General features: G+C 35.6%; 2 protein-coding genes across 9 annotated transcripts in view; both read left to right on the top strand.

Annotated features, from left to right (window-relative positions):
• Positions 1–11,302, top strand: part of LOC106063595 (uncharacterized) — a 55,894-nt gene extending 44,592 nt beyond the window's left edge. For 3 of the 7 annotated variants that reach the window (XM_056017401.1, XM_056017398.1, XM_056017402.1), the window contains 4 exons: positions 2,340–2,435; positions 4,917–4,989; positions 7,902–8,535; positions 9,944–11,302. In XM_056017401.1, the coding sequence (XP_055873376.1) occupies positions 2,340–2,435; positions 4,917–4,989; positions 7,902–8,502 (770 nt within the window). In that variant the 3' untranslated portion in view covers positions 8,503–8,535; positions 9,944–11,302. Of the gene's footprint in view, positions 1–2,339; positions 2,436–4,916; positions 4,990–7,901; positions 8,536–9,943 lie in introns of those variants that run through there. The other 4 variants (XM_056017399.1, XM_056017400.1, XM_056017403.1 and 1 more) reach the window with 4 other exon arrangements.
• A 4,563-nt stretch (positions 11,303–15,865) lies between these two features.
• Positions 15,866–19,272, top strand: part of LOC106059594 (uncharacterized) — a 60,081-nt gene continuing 56,674 nt past the window's right edge. For both annotated transcript variants that reach the window (XM_056017742.1, XM_056017743.1), the window contains exons 1-2: positions 15,866–16,145; positions 16,275–16,417. In XM_056017742.1, the coding sequence (XP_055873717.1) occupies positions 16,061–16,145; positions 16,275–16,417 (228 nt within the window). In that variant the 5' untranslated portion in view covers positions 15,866–16,060. The remainder of the gene's footprint in view (positions 16,146–16,274; positions 16,418–19,272) is intronic.

Here is a 19,272-nt window from a genome sequence, read left to right as displayed (position 1 = left end):
CTTCAGTTACAATATATTCTTGGTGACAAAATCAAATCAAGGCCTAGATGGAAAAGAAAGAGTGATTGACAACTGGAGATGAACTGAAAGATGAAGGATTAGTTATGAGCGCTTATGATTCAATTCAATTGGCCTCCTTCAGTCGTAGAACGACTATGGTTCAACTCGAACACTTTTTCATATCGCTGTGGAACCCTATTTCGAGAGACAGTCCCGTCCACATATATTGCAGGTCAGGGTGGCTTTCGCTTTTGTGGTACAGGAGCTGGTCATTTTCCGTAAGGCATGCTTTTCTTCCAGAGTTGAGGCCCATGTTTGCTCCCTGTCCATAGCTTTCTTGGTCACCGTCTCTCTCTAACTAGTGCGGTCTAAGATTATATTTCATCTTAGGTCTTGTAAAATTTCCACTACTTCCGCCACGCATTTATAAAGTAATCCAAACGATATACCATAACCTGTTCTACTCTTATATTTGATGCCGTATGTTGAAGACAATGCTAACATTCTCAAAATAAACATAAACCGTTAAATCACAGCCATTTCTCTTATTATTGCAAGACATTTCACTCTTTTTTGTTTAGTAAATTTTTCATATAAACGAACATTAATTTGACTGATTCGTATGTTGTCAATTTGAAGCTAGGAGGTGGGAACTGCTGTGTGACCATAAATAATGCCAAGGCTTTCATCTCGATTCTACAAGCCAAACCCTAGTCGTTGCGACTGAAGTAGGCCAAAAACTACAGTAAAAAGCATTACAGTTTGCTCTTATTTTCACTTATGTAGTGAATTTACTAATGCCCATGGGCTATTTTAAACTTTCTATTTAGGCACTAGAAGGATCTAGGATAACCTCGTTTGACTTTAGGATCTGTAACAGCCCACAGGTCATGACGCCCGGTGTTCAGACTTTCTATAACTGTAAATAGACCTTGTTTTTAATAATTTAACTGTATAGAATTTAGCCCTTGTTACATAAAGGGAGAGAGATCCTTAATGGATTATGGGCACGATATGGCCTAAATTGTGCCGATGTGCCTAAACTCAAAGCTCAAAACTAAACTCGTACAAAACCAATATTGCCAGGCAGCATATGTGTTAGCCAGAAAAAGACAAAAGTGGCAGCCCAAAAGTGGTTTCCAGATCAGACATCTTTCCTGAAAGTTTCTTCATTTAAAGAGGTTTAAAGGAGCCAGTGTCTTGTGCAGGCCTCTTGATGGAGAATGAAGTTTTTAAAGTACATGGTCAGCATTCTCTGTTGACGTTCCCCAAGTGGAAATTTCACGTGTCTCAATTTTCAACTTCCGGAACATATTTTCTTTTATTTATTTGTGTCTGGTTCTGAGCTCATCTCGAAATTCTTTAATTGTAGGACAGCGTTGCTCAAACTGTCATGACCAAGTGAAGAGTGTAGGGGTGTGATGAGGTTTGTGTGTGTGTGTGTTTATATGGTGACGGTGGGAAGAGGTAAGCGATTGGTTGTGAATGATGCAAGATAGCTGGCATTGTCCTCACTTGGTCTAAGTAAGGTGAGACGACTCCAGAACGTCAGACTGAACGGTTATGTTATTGTAGTAAGTTAAATTTTGTTAAAGAATGTTTTTACTATAGTTTTACTCAGACTTAGGCTTAGGTCCTCCCACGTCGTTCGGAGCATTGAGAAGTAAGCCACAAAGGTCTGTCACTGGCAATGTCTGAAGCCTAAAGTCTAGCACACATTTATATATAGACATTTTTTATTACACGTTGATTTTGGTCTATATTATAAATAAAGTTCAATTTAGTATTGTTCACAAGGAAGTAGTGTTTCACGTTATTTGAAGTTTTGTTAGTTTAAATATATAACGCCTACAACGGTTTAGATTCTACCAGCGAATTGATGCTTTAAGTCAACGACCGGTAACAACAAGGGGTGAGGCGATGCCGGTCAATTTCTCTTTCAAAAGACTAAAAAAATGTAGTTTCATTGTAATTATAAGATAAGATAAGATAATTTTATTGGTCCAATCAAATGGAAATTCAGTTTGACTACAATGGACCATCTCAGTGTATCTACTGTAACAATAACAATGTCGAAGCAAATACAAACAACATTCACACACAAAACACATACACACTCACAACCAGCGCTTTATGAATTAAGACTTCTATGAACTTCTCGATGACAGCTGATGACACATCGCCGATTAGTCTCGAATTTCTTATCTAACAGGTATATTTGTTTTATTTAACGGATCCTTTATCTCATTAACTCAATTATTATATCTACCCATAGTATGCAGTACACACATACATGCGCCACACCCTTTTAATAGAACTCTATTTGCTTGCTGCTACAGCCTGTGGTTGGGATGAGTATGGTGAGGATTGCAAGTTCAGCTGTATGGAGAAGTGTGGGGCGGATTGTGGAGAGCGCATGTTCGGAACCTGTTTAGGTAAAACCATCCTTCTGTGTGTACAACTGTGTCTTATCAGATTAGCTCTTTCGGTCAATTTCCAACGCTTTTGTTAGGTGGTTTTGTTCTATAAATAAAATATAATCTTTTTTGGTAAAATTAAATAGGGAACTAATACAATTAAATTATAGCTTTTATTTGCCCTACTGTCATGCTTATAGCAAGATCAGATCGCTATGATCCAATCTCCTTGGTGGACCAGTGGGGGGGAGAGGGTTTTTCTTGCTGCCTTTAGGCGTTTCAGTAAACACAACTCTGCTCGAGTCGTATGTCGAAAAGAAAAGCCACACAGCAAAGTTTAAGCGTACTTAGCCTCTCGACCACGCTTCCACTGATAACTCAGTAAACTTATCTCTAATAGAACAACAAATATCATCATCATTTGTCACTTTCGTCGAATGGTTGCTGCAACAGTTTGACTTACCAAATCCCTCCACTTTCACTATTTCTAATCTGCAGCTGTTATAAGCAGGATATGAAGAGAGAAGCCGGTCCATTCTTTTATATTATCCAGCCAGCTTTTTCTTTGGGATGTAACTTTCTTCCTGCTCTTTCCACTGTGTCTTGAAGGATGACTTTTAATAGTGAGTCATGTATTACAATCTAATCAGCTCAGCTTTTGTCTTTTCACAGTATTGAGTTTCTTCTTGCCAGCCAGAGTGTTAACTTGTACAAGCACAAACTCATTTGTCTTCTGATACCCAGCACTATAAACATAAATAAATAATTCAAAAAAATCACTTGCATTTAGCCTAAACATAGATACACTATGGGATGTGTGGCTGAGAAGTCTAACTCACGTGGCTGCTGCGTTATCCATCTAGCAGGGGCAAGGAAGGGGCTAGAGTTCGAATCAAGACTTGAGCAGAGTTGTCTTAGTATAGCGCCTAAAGGGAGCACGAAAATATTTTCACAGTTATCTCCCCTACTCCGTATTGGTCCACACAAGAGATTAAAATTGCTATAAATATGAAAAAGGAATAGTATAGTCTGCAGAAGGAAACAATGAAAAAAAAAAGTATATATACAAGGTAAATAAGTATGTCTTATGTATATGGATATCGTGTTGATAGTTCTTACAAGAGATCTATCTATCTATCTATCTATCTATCTACTTATCTGTCTTTCTGTCTATCCATCTTCTCTCAATCTATCTTTTTATCTTTTTATTTTATTTTAATGATTTAAACCCACTTCACTAAACGAATAGCAACGTTTATGACATACTTATTGCCCCTGGTCCTTTGCTTCTCACAAAAAAAAAAGTAGGCGCCACGTTTTTCTTTGCCTGATCTTTTGAGTTACCTCCTTTTGAGTTACCTGCTTTTGAGTTACCTGCTTTTGAGTTACCTCCTTTTGAGTTACCTCCTTTTGAGTTACCTCCTTTTGGGTTACCTCCTTTTGAGTTACCTCCTTTTACTTGGACAACAATTTAACATGGATAAACTGTGTGACAGTGCTGAGTTGAAAGAGAGCTTCCACGTCAATGTCGGAGCCATTCCTTAAAGGACCGTTACATCAATATCGAGTTATGCAATGTTGGCTTGGTAAACTATAGGAAAATGGCGAAGTTTCCCTGTGTGCTCTGCCTTTGGCCTCGCATTTTAGTCCCTGAATGTTCCACACATATTAAGGCATTGACTTTGACCTTTTCAAGACAGGGTGTATTTTCTATTTCAATCAGGGTTACAAGCCTAGAGTTTTGCTCAACTCTGTTGACCATCAAACAATGCCTAGAGCTAGAACCATGATAACATTCTATAACATTCGTGACAGAGGCTATGTCAGCAAAAGACAAAAAAATTTACGTGATTATATCCAGTGCCGCCTTAAGTCACTGCAACCTATGCAGCCGCAGTGGGACCCCGCACTTTAATAAGCCCCGCTCTAATTCTATCTGTAAATTGTTTAATTAAACCATTATAACTTGCAATTCTGGGTTCCCGCACCTTCTGATTTTCCAGGAGATTTTTGGAATCTCCTGAAATTGCAAAATATACGAAGAGTCCAAGAAATCTTCTAAAATTATTAAAATCTCCTGAAAAATTATGTAAATCTTCTTAAAAATAGACAAAATTGTCAATTAAAGGTTTCAGTCAATGTGGTAAACGCCAATAGTACGCACGTTCAAAAGATTTTAATAATATATCTAGGACATTTTCGCATATTTTACGGTTTCGGGAGATTTCCAGGAGCTTCTGGTAAATCGACAGGAGTGAGAGGGAAATCTGTTTTAAGTTATAAAATGGTTTAATTTAATAATTTATACACCTTGAATTAGAGCGGGTCCTATGAAAGTGCGGGGCCCCCTGCGGTCGCATAGGTTGCAGTGGCCTAACGCCGGCCCTGCAAAATAGCGGCGTATTTTACGCCGCTTGTCGACTAGTGATTTTTATTACAGCTCCGACTGATGTGATAAACAAAGGCCGATAACTGTTGTTATAATCTTTTTCTTTTCAGCCTCTTTTAATGTCTTGTATATTCTGATGGTTTTATTTCTAATACTTCCTTTATTGACAATACTTCACGCCTTGTAAGTATCATTTTCATACACAACTTAAGAAATATAATAAATGTAATCTTTTTGCCAGATGGAACAGTGTTATTGTAAAATTAGCTAACCATTTCTTACCATTACATGCCAATAATGTAGTATTCTCATTTTTAATATAATAGCTCATCGACAAATGTAAAAGACATATAGTTTGTTTACTTATTACGTAAATAGATCACTAATCAGCTGAGTAAGTAACAAGCTAACTCGCTAAGAGTATATTTGTATATAGTTCATCCATAGTGGTTCGCTGATGACCATGTCAGGATGAGGTCTTTGTTGAATTAAATTACTGAATTATTATTAAATATTAATGTGTCTATGTATTACAGTAATTTTGAATTACAAATGTTTGTTTTATGTTAAAACGTGTAATATTTTAGGCTCAAGTTCAGCCAGACAGTCACACCATACACACTCTGTTATAGATAAATTAATAAACGAGATGTATGATGATTTATATAAAAAATTATGAATTTAATTTAAAGATAAATTTGCAAATGATAATGGCATCTGATCTATGAAATGATAAGCAAATATAAGTGCATACATTATGATATAAAAAATCACCTTAATTGTAGGGTTCAGTCTAATTGTCCACATAGACCTTCAAGACAACAAATGGTAATCCAAGTAGATCTAGCCTCTAGATCAGATACTGTTCACCGACGACTAATCTGGAACCTCATACTCATGAAAACAAACTTGAACCTCAGACACTGAGACAGACTAACTGAGATGAAGACCTCAGTCCTGTAGTCTAAAGCTGAAATCTTAATATTGAAACCTGAGACTAAAAACTAAGACTTGATTTTGATACTTAGTCTAACACTGAGACTTGACACTAAGTGTAACACTTAGACTGACACTGAGTCTAACACTGAGACTTGACACTGAGTCTAATACTGAGACTTGACACTGAGTCTAACACTGAGACTTGACACTAAGTGTAACACTTAGACTGACACTGAGTCTAACACTGAGACTTGACACTGAGTCTAACACTGAGACTTGACACTAAGTCTTATACTGAGACTTGACACTGAGTCTAACACTGAGACTTGACACTGAGTCTAACACTGAGACTTGACACTGAGTCTAACACTGAGACTTGACCCTTAGTCTAACAGTGAGACTTGATACTGAGTCTAACACTTAGACTGATACTAAGTGTAACACTTAGACTGACACTGAGTCTAACACTGAGACTTGACACTAAGTGTAACACTGAGACTTGACACTGAGTCTAACACTGAGACTTGACACTAAGTGTAACACTTAGACTGACACTGAGTCTAACACTGAGACTTGACACTGAGTCTAACACTGAGACTTGACACTGAGTCTAACACTGAGACTTGACACTGAGTCTAACACTGAGACTTGACACTGAGTCTAACACTGAGACTTGACACTGAGTCTAACACTGAGACTTGACACTGAGTCTAACACTGAGACTTGACCCTTAGTCTAACAGTGAGACTTGATACTGAGTCTAACACTTAGACTGATACTAAGTCTAACACTGAGACTTGACACTGAGTCTAACACTGAGACTTAACACTGAGTCTAACACTTAGACTGACACTGAATCCAACACTGAGACTTGAAACCAAGACTGAGACTAAGACCCTATAGAAAAAGAAAAGATTCTTCTAATCTTTTAGTCTAATTACAGAATTACAAATACGATCGAATCCAAATAGTAATAACTATATAATGAGAAAGTACAACTCAGTCTAAACAGGGGTAAACATAATCCTTTAGAACAGTGATGCTCAGCCTAATTCGACCTGCGGGCCATGTTTATTTCCGACACTCATGTTGCGGGCCACATGACCGAAAATGTACATAATCGAAATGAAATTGACCTAAAAGAATTTTATTAGAAACCAGTGTATCTAATACTTGCATTAATTTATAGGATATTAATAGGATATTAACTGGCTTCATTTCTCTCTTAAAATGTGAGCATCTTTGTAGCTAACTTTACCAACCACTAATTTTCTTGTCTCTTTTTGGTAAATGTTCCCATCTATCCTCCAATTTCTAGCCTTAGTTTAACAATCTTTTATTCGCGGCTCAAACCAAGAATGCCGTCATTTTTGTTTTATAAAGCCGTATAGATGTTGTTGTTTTTAAAACAGCTACAATTTACAAAAAAAAAACATGTTAGTTTATTATCATGTTCCAAAAAAAAATTAATTAAAGATCCGTTCAATTTTCCTGGTATGATTCTAAATTCAGAGTCAACTTGTAGTTTCTTCGGCTCTCTCATTTCATAAACCTACACATTTTAAATGGCATGGAACCATTTCATCAGAGAAAAAGTCAGGACCCTAACGTGGGTAAAGATACATTTTTCAACCTAATCTACACTTTATGCAGACGTTTCGGCGGGCTGGATAAAACCACATCGCGGGCCGGATCTGGCCCGCGGCCGTATTTTGGGCATCACTGCTTTAGAATATATCCAAGGCAAATGCTAAGGCTATCCAGTAACATAAGCACAAGGAGAAATTCAAGAGCTCCCAAAAACACGACTTGACTCTACAGTATGACGAAAGTCATACGCGCACTCCCTCTACGTCACACGGAATAATGACAAGTATCAAGGGGAGATCATTCCACTGCATAAAAACTAAATAGTCACTTAGATGACGTCATAAATAAGTGATGAACGCCGCGCTATTAATTAGAGAAATAATTCCACTATACATAGATAACTGCGACAGACCACTTTAGTCATCCAGGTGGCTTTGGGCTTTGCATTGAGGTTTTGTGCTTCCTCACGTGGCTGGTGAGACCTATGTGAGCCCGGAATGTATGTGAATGTATTATGTATATACTAGTCCATTAAAGGTATGCCAATGCATTTTGTTTTGAAACAGAACAAAGCACAAACAATCATTGATAGTGGACGAACAGTCCGATTACGCAAAGTTCTCTAGTACAACATCTGGGACAACTTCGTCTTTGACTGGTTTAAACAAGCACAGCCCAAATAAGCCTAGCTCAACCGATATTGACCCAATTCAACCAATCGAAACCGAACCCAACATACCCGAATCCAATAAAGCCGAACCTAAACAACGCAAATCCAGTAAAACGGAACCAAACCAACCCGAACCCCAACAACGCAAATCCAGCAAATTGGAATCAAACCAACCCGAACCCCAACAACGCAAATCCAGCAAATCAGAACCAAACCAACCCGAACCCAAACAACGCAAATCCAGCAAAACGGAACCAAACCAACAAGAACCCAAACAAGGCAAATCCAGCAAAACGGAACCAAACCAACCTGAACCCAAACAAGGCAAATCTAGCAAAACAGAACCCAACCAACTCAAATCCATCAAAATGGAACCAATTCAACCCGAACCCAAACAACGCAAATCCAGCAAAGCGGAACCCATCCAACGCAAATCCATCAAATCGGAACCAAACCAACCCGAAACAACGCAACTAACCCAACCCCAACAAAATTGAACCCATTCAACTTAAATTCAGATCACAAGCAAGGTAAGTACATAGGTTTTCATTTAAAAATACGAAACAACCTTTTAATATGAGCCCCAAGGATCAGAGGCGTAGTGATGGTGGCAGAAGTGCATGATGCACCAACTCCATTCTCAATGTGTGCCACATGCAGATATGCTCCAAAATAGTACAAATTATTATAGATATCAAATTAGGTAGTACATTCTATTTTTTTTTTGTGTTACATTATTATAAATATTTTTTAATTTAAAAATTTCATGAAATGGAGGTGGGGGGGGGGGGGGCGCCAATAAAGTTTTTTGCAAACTACACCTCTGCCAAGGATTAACCCTTTAACTCCATGAAAAGAAATATGTAAATATTACATTTTGTCCATTAGCCAGTAACTTAACAGGGTTCCTCAAAATGTGATGGAATTTTTTTTTTTAGTAGAACAAAATAACTGTTGAATGTGCATTTAGTTCATATTGTAGTCGAATTTAAATGTAATAAAAGTGACACTATGGCCAGTGGCGTAGCTAGGGTGGGAGAGGAAGGGGGAAGAATTTGAAAATCCCCCCAGACCCCACTTAAAGAGGGGCCCGAAAATGAGTATTTTTTACATAAAAATATAAATATTATGCAAAATGAATGGGCCCCCAAAGAAGTCAAGACCCCGAGCCCCCAAACGATGACAAAATCCTAGCTACGCCTCTGTCCTCTAAAAAGGGGATTAATTCATAGCATTTTTTTAAGAACACACCATCTGCCCAAGGTCTGAAAGGGGTACTTTACGTTTTTAAATGTCGGGAAAATGAATTCCCTAATTATAGAATGAAAATAAAGAAAAAAAAAAAAAAAGCTTACAGCGCTTCCGAGACTCTATATCTTTTATTAAGGCGTTTGTGACTGAGATGTTTCTGTTTTGTATATTATATCGACTCACAAGTCCCTTTAGTCAATATGAATGATTATTCGACAAACTAATATCGGTATTGAATACTATTAGAAATGGTCCACCCAGACAGGTAAAAAGGTAGGTTTCAATATTTTCTGAAAAAAACATCACAATGAAATTCTGTCAAAGGTAAATTACAGAGAAAAATGGAGAAAGAAGTTTGACAGATCCTGTGTGGTGCCCCAAAGGTCTAGCAATATAACGTAGGGAACAGTCCACAACATGTCTTGTCCTAAGCAATACGGAACTGGGACTCTTTCTCTAAGCCATTTTCGTTCTAATTTTTTAAATGCACCATGACATCAATATGGAAATCCCCGATTATTTCATACTTCTGCTGGTCCAATTATTAAGTCACTGCACTGGCTTGAGGGCTTAAATGTCAATGTTTGAGTTCAGGAATGGCTTCACAATGAATTATTTCAATCTTCATAGTTAGATTGGACTAAAAGCAATAGTAATAAGGCATTTGCTTTGATTTTTTTTTTCCAGGACAATCTTGTGATAGCTGAAAGTGTAGTTACTAGACACAAAAGGACTATGGCAATAAACTGGAAGATCTCCATAGAAACCTTGTGAGAGATTGCACGTTCAATGGTGACACAAATATAACAGTAATTACAGTTTTGTTGGGCTGCTGGCGACTCACGTCTTATAGAAGAAATAGTTGCACAGCGAGCCAGTCCCTTAGTCTGTATGTTCATTGGGGCACCACGCAATATTTATCGACCATGTTTCTCCATTTCTGTCTTTATCCTTGGATATAGCCTCTTCCAATGACAGGCCCTTCCATTCTTTGATGTTGTCCTCTCATCGCTTTCTCTGTCTGCCTGTTCTTCTTTATTCCTGGTACTGTTCCCTGAAGATCCTGTTTTTTTGTTTTTTTTATAATTTTTAGCAGATCATCGTGGTGGTCTCTTGGTTTGTGATGTGATCTTTAAAAGAAATATGAAGGAGAAACACACAAAGTGAAAGAGAGATGAAGAAAAAAAAAGACAAAAGAGAAAGACAGAGAGTGTGAAGAGAAAAAAAAGAGAAAACATTTTAAAAAGAGAGAAAGAGGAATAAGAAGCTAGAGAGACGGGGGAATTAAAACAAATAAATCGTGATTAATATAAGGCTTAAGAAATAGTGAGATAAAAGTGGCTAGGGGTCAGAAAAAAAGTGGAAAAATGTCGGACAATATTGACCAACGAAAAATGAGAAAGTGGAAGAAATAGTGAAAGAATAGAGAAAGAGATAATTAGAGAGAAAGAGAGGGAGAGATGGAGAAAACATAAAAAAAAAATAAAAGGTTAACGTAACCCTTAGATTTTTTTTTAATTATCTCAGGAAAAGAAATAATCTTAGCAAAATAAATTAATCTTAGGAAAATAAATTAATCTTAGGAAAATAAATTAATCTAAGGAAAAGAAATAATCTTAGGAAAATAAATTAATCTAAGGAAAAGAAATAATCTTAGGAAAATAAATTAATCTTAGGAAAATAAATTAATCTTAGGAAAATAAATTAATCTTAGGAAAATAAATTAATCTTAGGAAAAGAAATTTATCTTAGGAAAAGAAATTAATCTTAGGAAAAGAAATTAATCTTAGGAAAAGAAATTAATCTTAGGAAAAGAAAAGTCCTAGACTAAGTCATAAGAAAGAAAACATTTCACTTAACACACAAAAAAAAAAAACAGGCCATTTATTCTCTGGTCATTGTCCTAGGCTGAATTGATGTGTTACTTGAACATATTCCAATCCATATTTTCAACTTGCTATCAATTACAGACTTGTAAATACCAGAACTATTGCATGATGTCTTTCTTGTAAACATTTATTAAACATGTTATTTAACACTTCATAATCTTCCGTGTTGTTTGCATCACTAAGTTTAATCTCGGCATAGTTGAATTTTCAATTGGGATTGTTAATTAAAAAGTGTCGACCTTTTTTTAGTTCACTTACTTTTAATACTGAAGAGTAAACACATGAGTCCGGTGATATGGCAATATTCTATAGTGCCCAATATTTATATATAATGTACTACTATTATTTCCCTTCTATATATTCTGTATTTTTTTCTTATATTAACACGGGCACAAACAGAATCATCTTGTCGGATAAATGTATAAATAACTTGACAACACACTGAAGAAACATTTGTGTTCTTTCTATCTTTTTTATTAAACTTCTCCAAACTAAACATTTATGTAGACTTTCGATACCGACTTGACTTAAATCTCTTGAGAATATTCACCTTTTTACTTATACAACCTTACTTTGGATGTGCTGTGAGTTATGTATTTGGACACAATGGAATAGTACGTTGATGGGGGATCTTAAAGAGCCTTTGTAGGTGAATATAAAGGCCAATATGGTAGCATTTTTTTGTTTTTCACGATATAAAAAAAAATCCCATTTCAAGTGTTATTTAGTGATACCAAATACTTAAAAAAAATCATGAATGGAATTATTCATCAGCTAACCATGCAGGCTACCTACTAGTAGATGTGCATTACAGGACGTAAACCCAGCCTTCACTCTATCAAACTTAGCATCATGATTTTGAGAATGTGTATAATTTGATCCCCATCAGATAGCATGTATTTCGGGGGCCAATTTCATAGAAATGCCTGGGCCGATTTTGGCACCCGGTCCGCCCCTGATCCATGCCCATTCACATGTACAACTATATTAACAATATAGATACGTATATGACATCTTATCTTATTCGAGATGAATCTAAATCTAGATCTTGATTTTTTTTTTTTAGTTTTAGGGCGCCTTTATTTACCGTATATAGTAGTTTATTTATTTCGGACATTACATGAATTCGGACATTCGCTGTTTTTTGTGGTCATTAAATAATTATTTTAATTTGTATTATAAAACTAGCGCGCTGTATAATGTGCTTGTCCATTTTACAATGATTCTGATCCAATTTCCTTCCATTTAGCTGTCTTTTTATGTAAGAAAAACGAATTTCAAATAAGTTAGTCAGGTTGTTGTTTTTTCCTATGTTACCCGGATGACTTTACCTCTTCCTAGAGTTAAGACTATATTTTTTGATTGGCTAAGTCTATACTAATGAGCCTGGCAATATTTATTCTGTTTTTGGAGCTAATTTATTTGATTCATAAGCCAAGTTTTCTAATTTCATACCAAAAAAAAATTAATACGGTGTCCGAATTAAATTACGATTTTCTTACCAAAATTTATTTCGGAGTCAGTTTTGGACATCAATAAAAATGATCTTATATTTGTTCGTTTGTTGTTGTTTTTTTCAATAGAGAGTAAATGGGCAAATGTTTGGAGTGAGCTTGGTACATTGAATGAAGTTAAATGCTTATATCTAGACCTACTAGATAGATCTAGATTTATATAGAGAGAATATAGAGGATTCCGTTAGGCAAGAATGGCTATCGTAACCTGTAGGGGCCTACTATACTTTTGTTGATGTTGATTTGAGGCACATCGGCACAATTTAGGCCATGTCGTGCCTACTATACTACAAAAGATCATCTGTATTAGAAATTTATTAAATTAATAAACAAAAAAAAAACACAAACATTCAACACACATCTAATCATGCAAACCCCAAACATTCAACACACATAAAATAAACAAACATAAAATAAGTCTAAAAGTCGGTGCAGAAATCACTATTCCAGTGACCTAATTTTGGTAGAATAAGTGTGTTCATATTTTATTTTTTTTTGTGTTCGTATTTATGCATAGTTTGAAAACATCGTAATGATTTCGTGTGAGGGGCTATGCCTGGGGATCTTAAAATTTAGTTAATGTTAATATAGAATTAAAATCTGAGTTTATTGATGCCTAAATATAGAGACTGTCCGAAATAAATTATGGTGTCCGGAATCAAATAATGTGGGTCAAATGTGTCTGATTTAAATGAAAACACACAGCCTCTTTGACCTTAAATATAATAACAAATATAGGTTTGGGGAACAAATATAAGTAGTCATCCTTATTCTCCTTTAACTAAAGAAGATTTTGATACGTCATTTTCTTTTCTATGTCAAACCATTGTAAAATAATGCGCTGTCAAAGTCAAACTTTCAAATTTGGGCCTATAGGTGTCCGAATAGCATAAACTACTCTAGATCTGGATATAAAATAGAGAAAATTCTACATATGATATATAGATCTAGATTAAATCTTCAAATACAAAAACAAAATTTAATAAAATACTCAGAAAGACACAAAGATAAAGGCACATTCCTCATCCCATATGCTAGGACAAATTTGTACAAATACTATTTCTTCCCTAGTGCTATTAGAGCATGCAATGGGTTGCCTGAGCTAGCCAGGAAAACCAGTGATTTGGCAGAATATAAGTCATTGGTTAAAATGCATGACGCGTAGGACGTAATCATCTTCTTTTTTGAAGTAACGTCTGTTATATATAAGATAAGATAAAATAGATCAAATTATATATATGTCAACTATTGACTATAGATCTATTTTATCTAAAATAAAATCTTTTTTTAATGAAATTAAATTAAAAAATTGATTTGGACTATCATTATCTTACTGCGTCAATGCATAGATTCAATTATACTTCCAATACAAGTTGGGTTAGCTCTAGTGGTTGTTAATTACGCTGATTATAGTCATCTACTATATATAAACAGTAATTACGCTGATTATAGTTACCTACTATATATAAACAAAGTCTTTAAAAATGAAGACTAACAAAGAGATTACCGAAACAAATAGGCGCAATTAAAATTCCGTAGAGAGGTTTCCTGTTTAAATTTTTATTATGGCTATTCAGGTTGTAAAAGGTTTTCAAAATAAAATAATAATAATAATAAATTAGAGCTTTTATATAGCGCTTCTTTTATGCTTATAGCATGCTTAGAGCGCTTTGGTCCAATCTCATTTGTGAGACAAGTTAGAAGAGCGGTTATCCGGGAAAAGGTTTTTTTCAGTGCTGCCTTTAGGCGCCCAGTTAACAAAATACTCGAGTCTGGTGTCGAACCTCGTAGATAGCTAAGACAAGCCAAGTTCAAGCGTACTTAGCCTCTCGACCACGCTTCCCAGTTAGCATATCACTATCAGCCATGGCTTTTTTTTTAAAGATGTAGGACTTTAAGGGTTAACATATTTAGTGTATCGCACGATTGGTGTTAATTTAATCAACCCACTGGCGACTAATGCGTTTGAGTTGCTTCCAATGCATGTTGCATAATTAAGGTTGACAATCGTCTTACACTAGCCAGAGGCGCTTTTGGTCGCCTCGTAAGATTGGTGTTAATTTAATCAACCCACTGGCGACTAATGCGTTTGAGTTGCTTCCAATGCATGTTGCATAATTAAGGTTGACAATCGTCTTACAATAGCCAGCGGCGCTTTTGGTCGCCTCGTACGATTGGTGTTAATTTAATCAACCCACTGGCGACTAATGCGTTTGAGTTGCTTCCAATGCATGTTGCATCGTCTTACAATAGCCAGCGGCGCTGTTGGTCGCCTCAGACTGAGATTATTGCGGAATAGGTCTCTTAACCTGGCTACAAAAAATGAATAATTATAAAGCAGTGGTTCTCGATACACTTTTATTTGGGTCTCAAACCTGGGTGCTCTACCGAAGGTATTTATGGCTCCTCGAACGCTTCTATTAAAGGTGGCTTCGCTTTTTTTATGGGCATTTGCTGGCTAGACTACATTACAAATAACAATGTTCTGCTGGAGGCCGGTGTGGACAGTATATAAGCACTAATTACCATTCGACAGCTGCGCTGGGTCGAACACTTATCCCGGATGGTAGACGATCTCATGCCAAAGGCGTTTTTTTTTTCGAGCTTTGATGAAGTAACAGAGGTTGTCCATGAAAGCGCTACAAAGATCAACTCTGGAGCCATTTCGCCCTCACTGGCATAGAGGACATTAGCTGGCAGCAGATGGCCTCTGAAAAAGACTGTGAGAGAGCTCTCACAAAGTGTGCAGGAGACACATTTGAGATTCATTGAAAAGCCATTTTTGATGACATGCGCAGAAGACGGAAAGAAAGCTTAAATAGACCACCAGAAAATAACGGCTTTGTCTGCACGAGATGCTGGAAAATATATAGGTCTGAACAGGGTCTGCATCGTCATTTTATCCTTTATCTTCGGAATCAAAGACATTTCCATTATTATAATAAATGGTGATATAATGATGTAATTAATAGTGCTTGTTGTTTTGTTAAAAACATTTAGAAAAGGGGCCTCAAAAGCATCTATTAAATTTGGCCCTGCAATCTGTAAGGCCTGCCCTACTTTCATATATGTTAGAAGCCCTCCACACCAGCGAAGCTCTCTATTTATCCCTTTTTCATTCTGTCTATCCGAACAGACAAGCAACAGCCAGACAAAAATTGATTACGAATACACAAATATCCTAGAACCCAGAATCTTCTAATTGCACATTTAAAGAGGAAGTCACTCTCTTAAACCTAATCTTAGTTGTATTTTCTTTCGTGTCAATAATTTAACTGCACAATAGATCTAGATCTTTTTGATCATAGCATTTGTAGAATAATCAATTGGTTTAGACTAGAAGTTGGTTCAATCTATGTAGATCTAATTACTGGTTGATTTTTATACAGAATAGTCTGACAATGTTGCCAAATCTAGGCCGGTCATTACCCAACCAGATGTGTTATTTAATCTTCGCGTGGTCTCTTTTATTTCTTGTAAAGTTTGGTAAGTATAAGCCACAGGTCTGGAGTTTGAGTCTAAATTGAAGCTAAAACCTATCCTTGTCAAACTATAGCTATATATATAAATAGTAGGCCTATATACAAATATTTTTGGCATGGTTCCTTTCAAAAGGTGATACAGGTGATAGTGGACTACAGATCCGTCCTAATGGTACCACGTTTTTAATATTGATTCCAAACATGCCGTACATACAGAAAAGATCATTCATAAGTCTTTGTATGACATCAACGGTAAAAACAGAACTTGAAAATAAAGTAAGCTAATCTATGTATCTATCTATCTATCTGTATGTCTGTCTGTCTATCTATCTATCTATCTATCTGTCTGTCTATATATATATATATATATATATATATATAACTATCTATTCTATCTATCTATCTATCTGTCTGTCTAACTAACTAACTATTTATCTATATGTCTGTCTGTCTGCCTGTGTGTCACATCAACAGGGCCGGACTTAGTCCACTGCAACCTATGCGGACGCAGTGTGCCACACACCGATATCTAGGTGTAAATTATTAAAGTAAACTATTTTAACTTATTATTAAAGGGTTCCCCAGAATTCTCCTGAAATTGAACAATATACAAAAAAGTAATTAAAATCTCCATAAATTATTAAAATCTTCTAAAATGTCAGGCAAATCTTTTTAAAAATAAACAAGATTACAAGGAGAGTTTGTTTTATCACACAAACTCAGAGGCGGCCCCCATGAAATTCGCCAATGGACGAGAAATATATTCAAGCCATAGTCTTGTTTTGATCGTTTAAAGAAATTGTATAAATTTGGCGTTATTTTTCACATTTAAGCAAACATTGCAACACGCAATAATATTTAATTAAAATTACAAACGGACTTAACATCATATGAACATGTTTCCTTTGTTATGATTTGAGACAGAAATGGTATAACCTTGTGCTGTGTCATTTACACTTATACTACCATCTAGATGTGTCTACGCATATTTGGGCATATAACTAGAGATTTTATTATTATCTTTTCACTCGTGTCTTCATTTACCAAGTAATAATTTTTCCAACTTGGTTGTCACCCCCAAAATGGTGTCGACCGGTGCGAACCGCACCCCTAACACCCCCTCCCCCTATTGACGCCACTGCTTAGAGATATATCTCGAGATTTTATTATTATCTTTTTCAATGTGTCTGCTTCTTCGAAGTTATGATTTTGCCAACTTGGTTGTCACCCCAAAAATGGTTTCGGCCGGTGCGGACCGCACCCCTCGAATCCACTTCCCCTAGCCACTGCTCCAAGATATTTCGATATTTTATTATTATCTTTTCCAATGTGTCTGCTTCTTCCAAGTTATAATTTTTCCAACTTGGTTGCCACCTTTAAAATGTGTCGACCGGTGCGGATCGCACCTTCGCCTCGCACCCCCCCTATTACGCCACTGCTCTTAGATACCTACTTCTTCCCAACATTTAATTGTATTTTTTTTAGAAGTCAAGTGATGTTATCTTTATTTGTTTCTTTCAGCCTATACCTCTTCTAAAAAGTCTCATCTCATTAGAATAGATTTACTTTTTGTGTCTTATTACGTTTATTTTACATTATTCGTATTATATATTATTAATTTTATCTTAAGTAGATAAGGTAGGCCATGTTTAATCATAGGCCCCGCGCGAATTCTATGTGTAAATTATTAAATTAAACCATTTTAAATTATTTTCAAAAGGTTCATGGAATTCTCCTGAAATTGTTGAAATATACGAAAAAGTCATGAAAATCTCATGAAATTAATAAAATCTTCTAAAAACGGATGCAAATCTCCTTAGAAACTGACAACATCGTAATTTCTGTGTGTCATTTAATATGGACAACACCAATCCTACTCAAGATTTAAAAAAAAACGGCATAGTCCGCTTTCAATTAATAAAAATGTAATAGTAAGGCGAATTTTAACCACAACAAGAAGTTCAAATTCTTAATTTACTTTATAGTTTCTGGCATACAAATATAGATCTAAATCTATCTCGACCTCTTAAAAAAAACAAAGCGATATTTTGTTAGTTGATAGTAAATCTGAAAGGCAGATCTGAATGTTTATCGGCTTTTTGTTGGAGAACTATTATCTACTGTATTATCTACCTTGTAAAGTTAATTTGACAGTGATTGTGTACTTTTTAAAGTATGAATAAAATGCAAAAAAACTAATTTATTTTCTGATAAAAAATCTTTGGCCCCGCGCAATCAATTTCGCATAGGGCCCCGCAATCTGTAGGACCGGCCCATTGTGTATGTGTGCATGTATGTGTGTATGTATGTATGTATGTATGTATGTATGTATGTATGTGCCGAATAGAAATCAAATCTGTTTGACCAATCTTGATAAAACTTTGCATAAATGTTCCTTGGGTACTAACGTAGACCATAGTGCATGTATTGTAGACCTAAAACAAATTAAGACCCTCACAAAAGAAGTTGACCAACTCTATGAAAGTATTTTAAGTTCATCGATCTCGGCCAAGTTTATCATGTATAAAACGAAAGGGTGTATATCTAGATCTAATTTTAAAAAATTCACTTTGCACATATAGTTTTTTACTTTGACACATACAAATTAGAAAATATAGTCTATTGATTTCATTATTTAATAAAATAAACCTTCAAATTTGTGTTGCAAAAGCATTTTTACATAAATTCTTTCATTATATCTGCGAATGTAGAATTCCTGACGTACACTCTTTCATTAGCTGCGAAGCTCTGTTGACATAGGCCTACATTTTAATAGCTCCATTCATGAATCACACAGAATGAACTCTCTATCCAAGCCAATATTTAACTGTAGATTAGTCTAAATATAGATCTATCTCTAACTCAAGATCCAATTCAAAGATGATATATTTACTTTATACTTTAACACATGAACATACAGAATAAAGTATATTACTATACTACTATTTTTACATTCACGCATTTGCTTTACCTATAACATTATTATTTCGTTTAGTTGTTTACAAAACACTCTCAGTGACTATATCGACAGTGATACGCAAATTAAGATCCGCTGGCCGCGGTCAATATATGTATTCCGACACTGGCAAAGAATCGAGTTCAGAAATACATTCCAACACTGGCCAAGAATC

Source organism: Biomphalaria glabrata, chromosome 18 (genome assembly GCF_947242115.1).
Source record: "Biomphalaria glabrata chromosome 18, xgBioGlab47.1, whole genome shotgun sequence".
Taxonomy (NCBI): Eukaryota; Metazoa; Mollusca; class Gastropoda; family Planorbidae; genus Biomphalaria; species Biomphalaria glabrata.
Note: the sequence above shows the minus strand (reverse complement) of the source record. Positions and strands in the feature narration are given on the sequence as shown.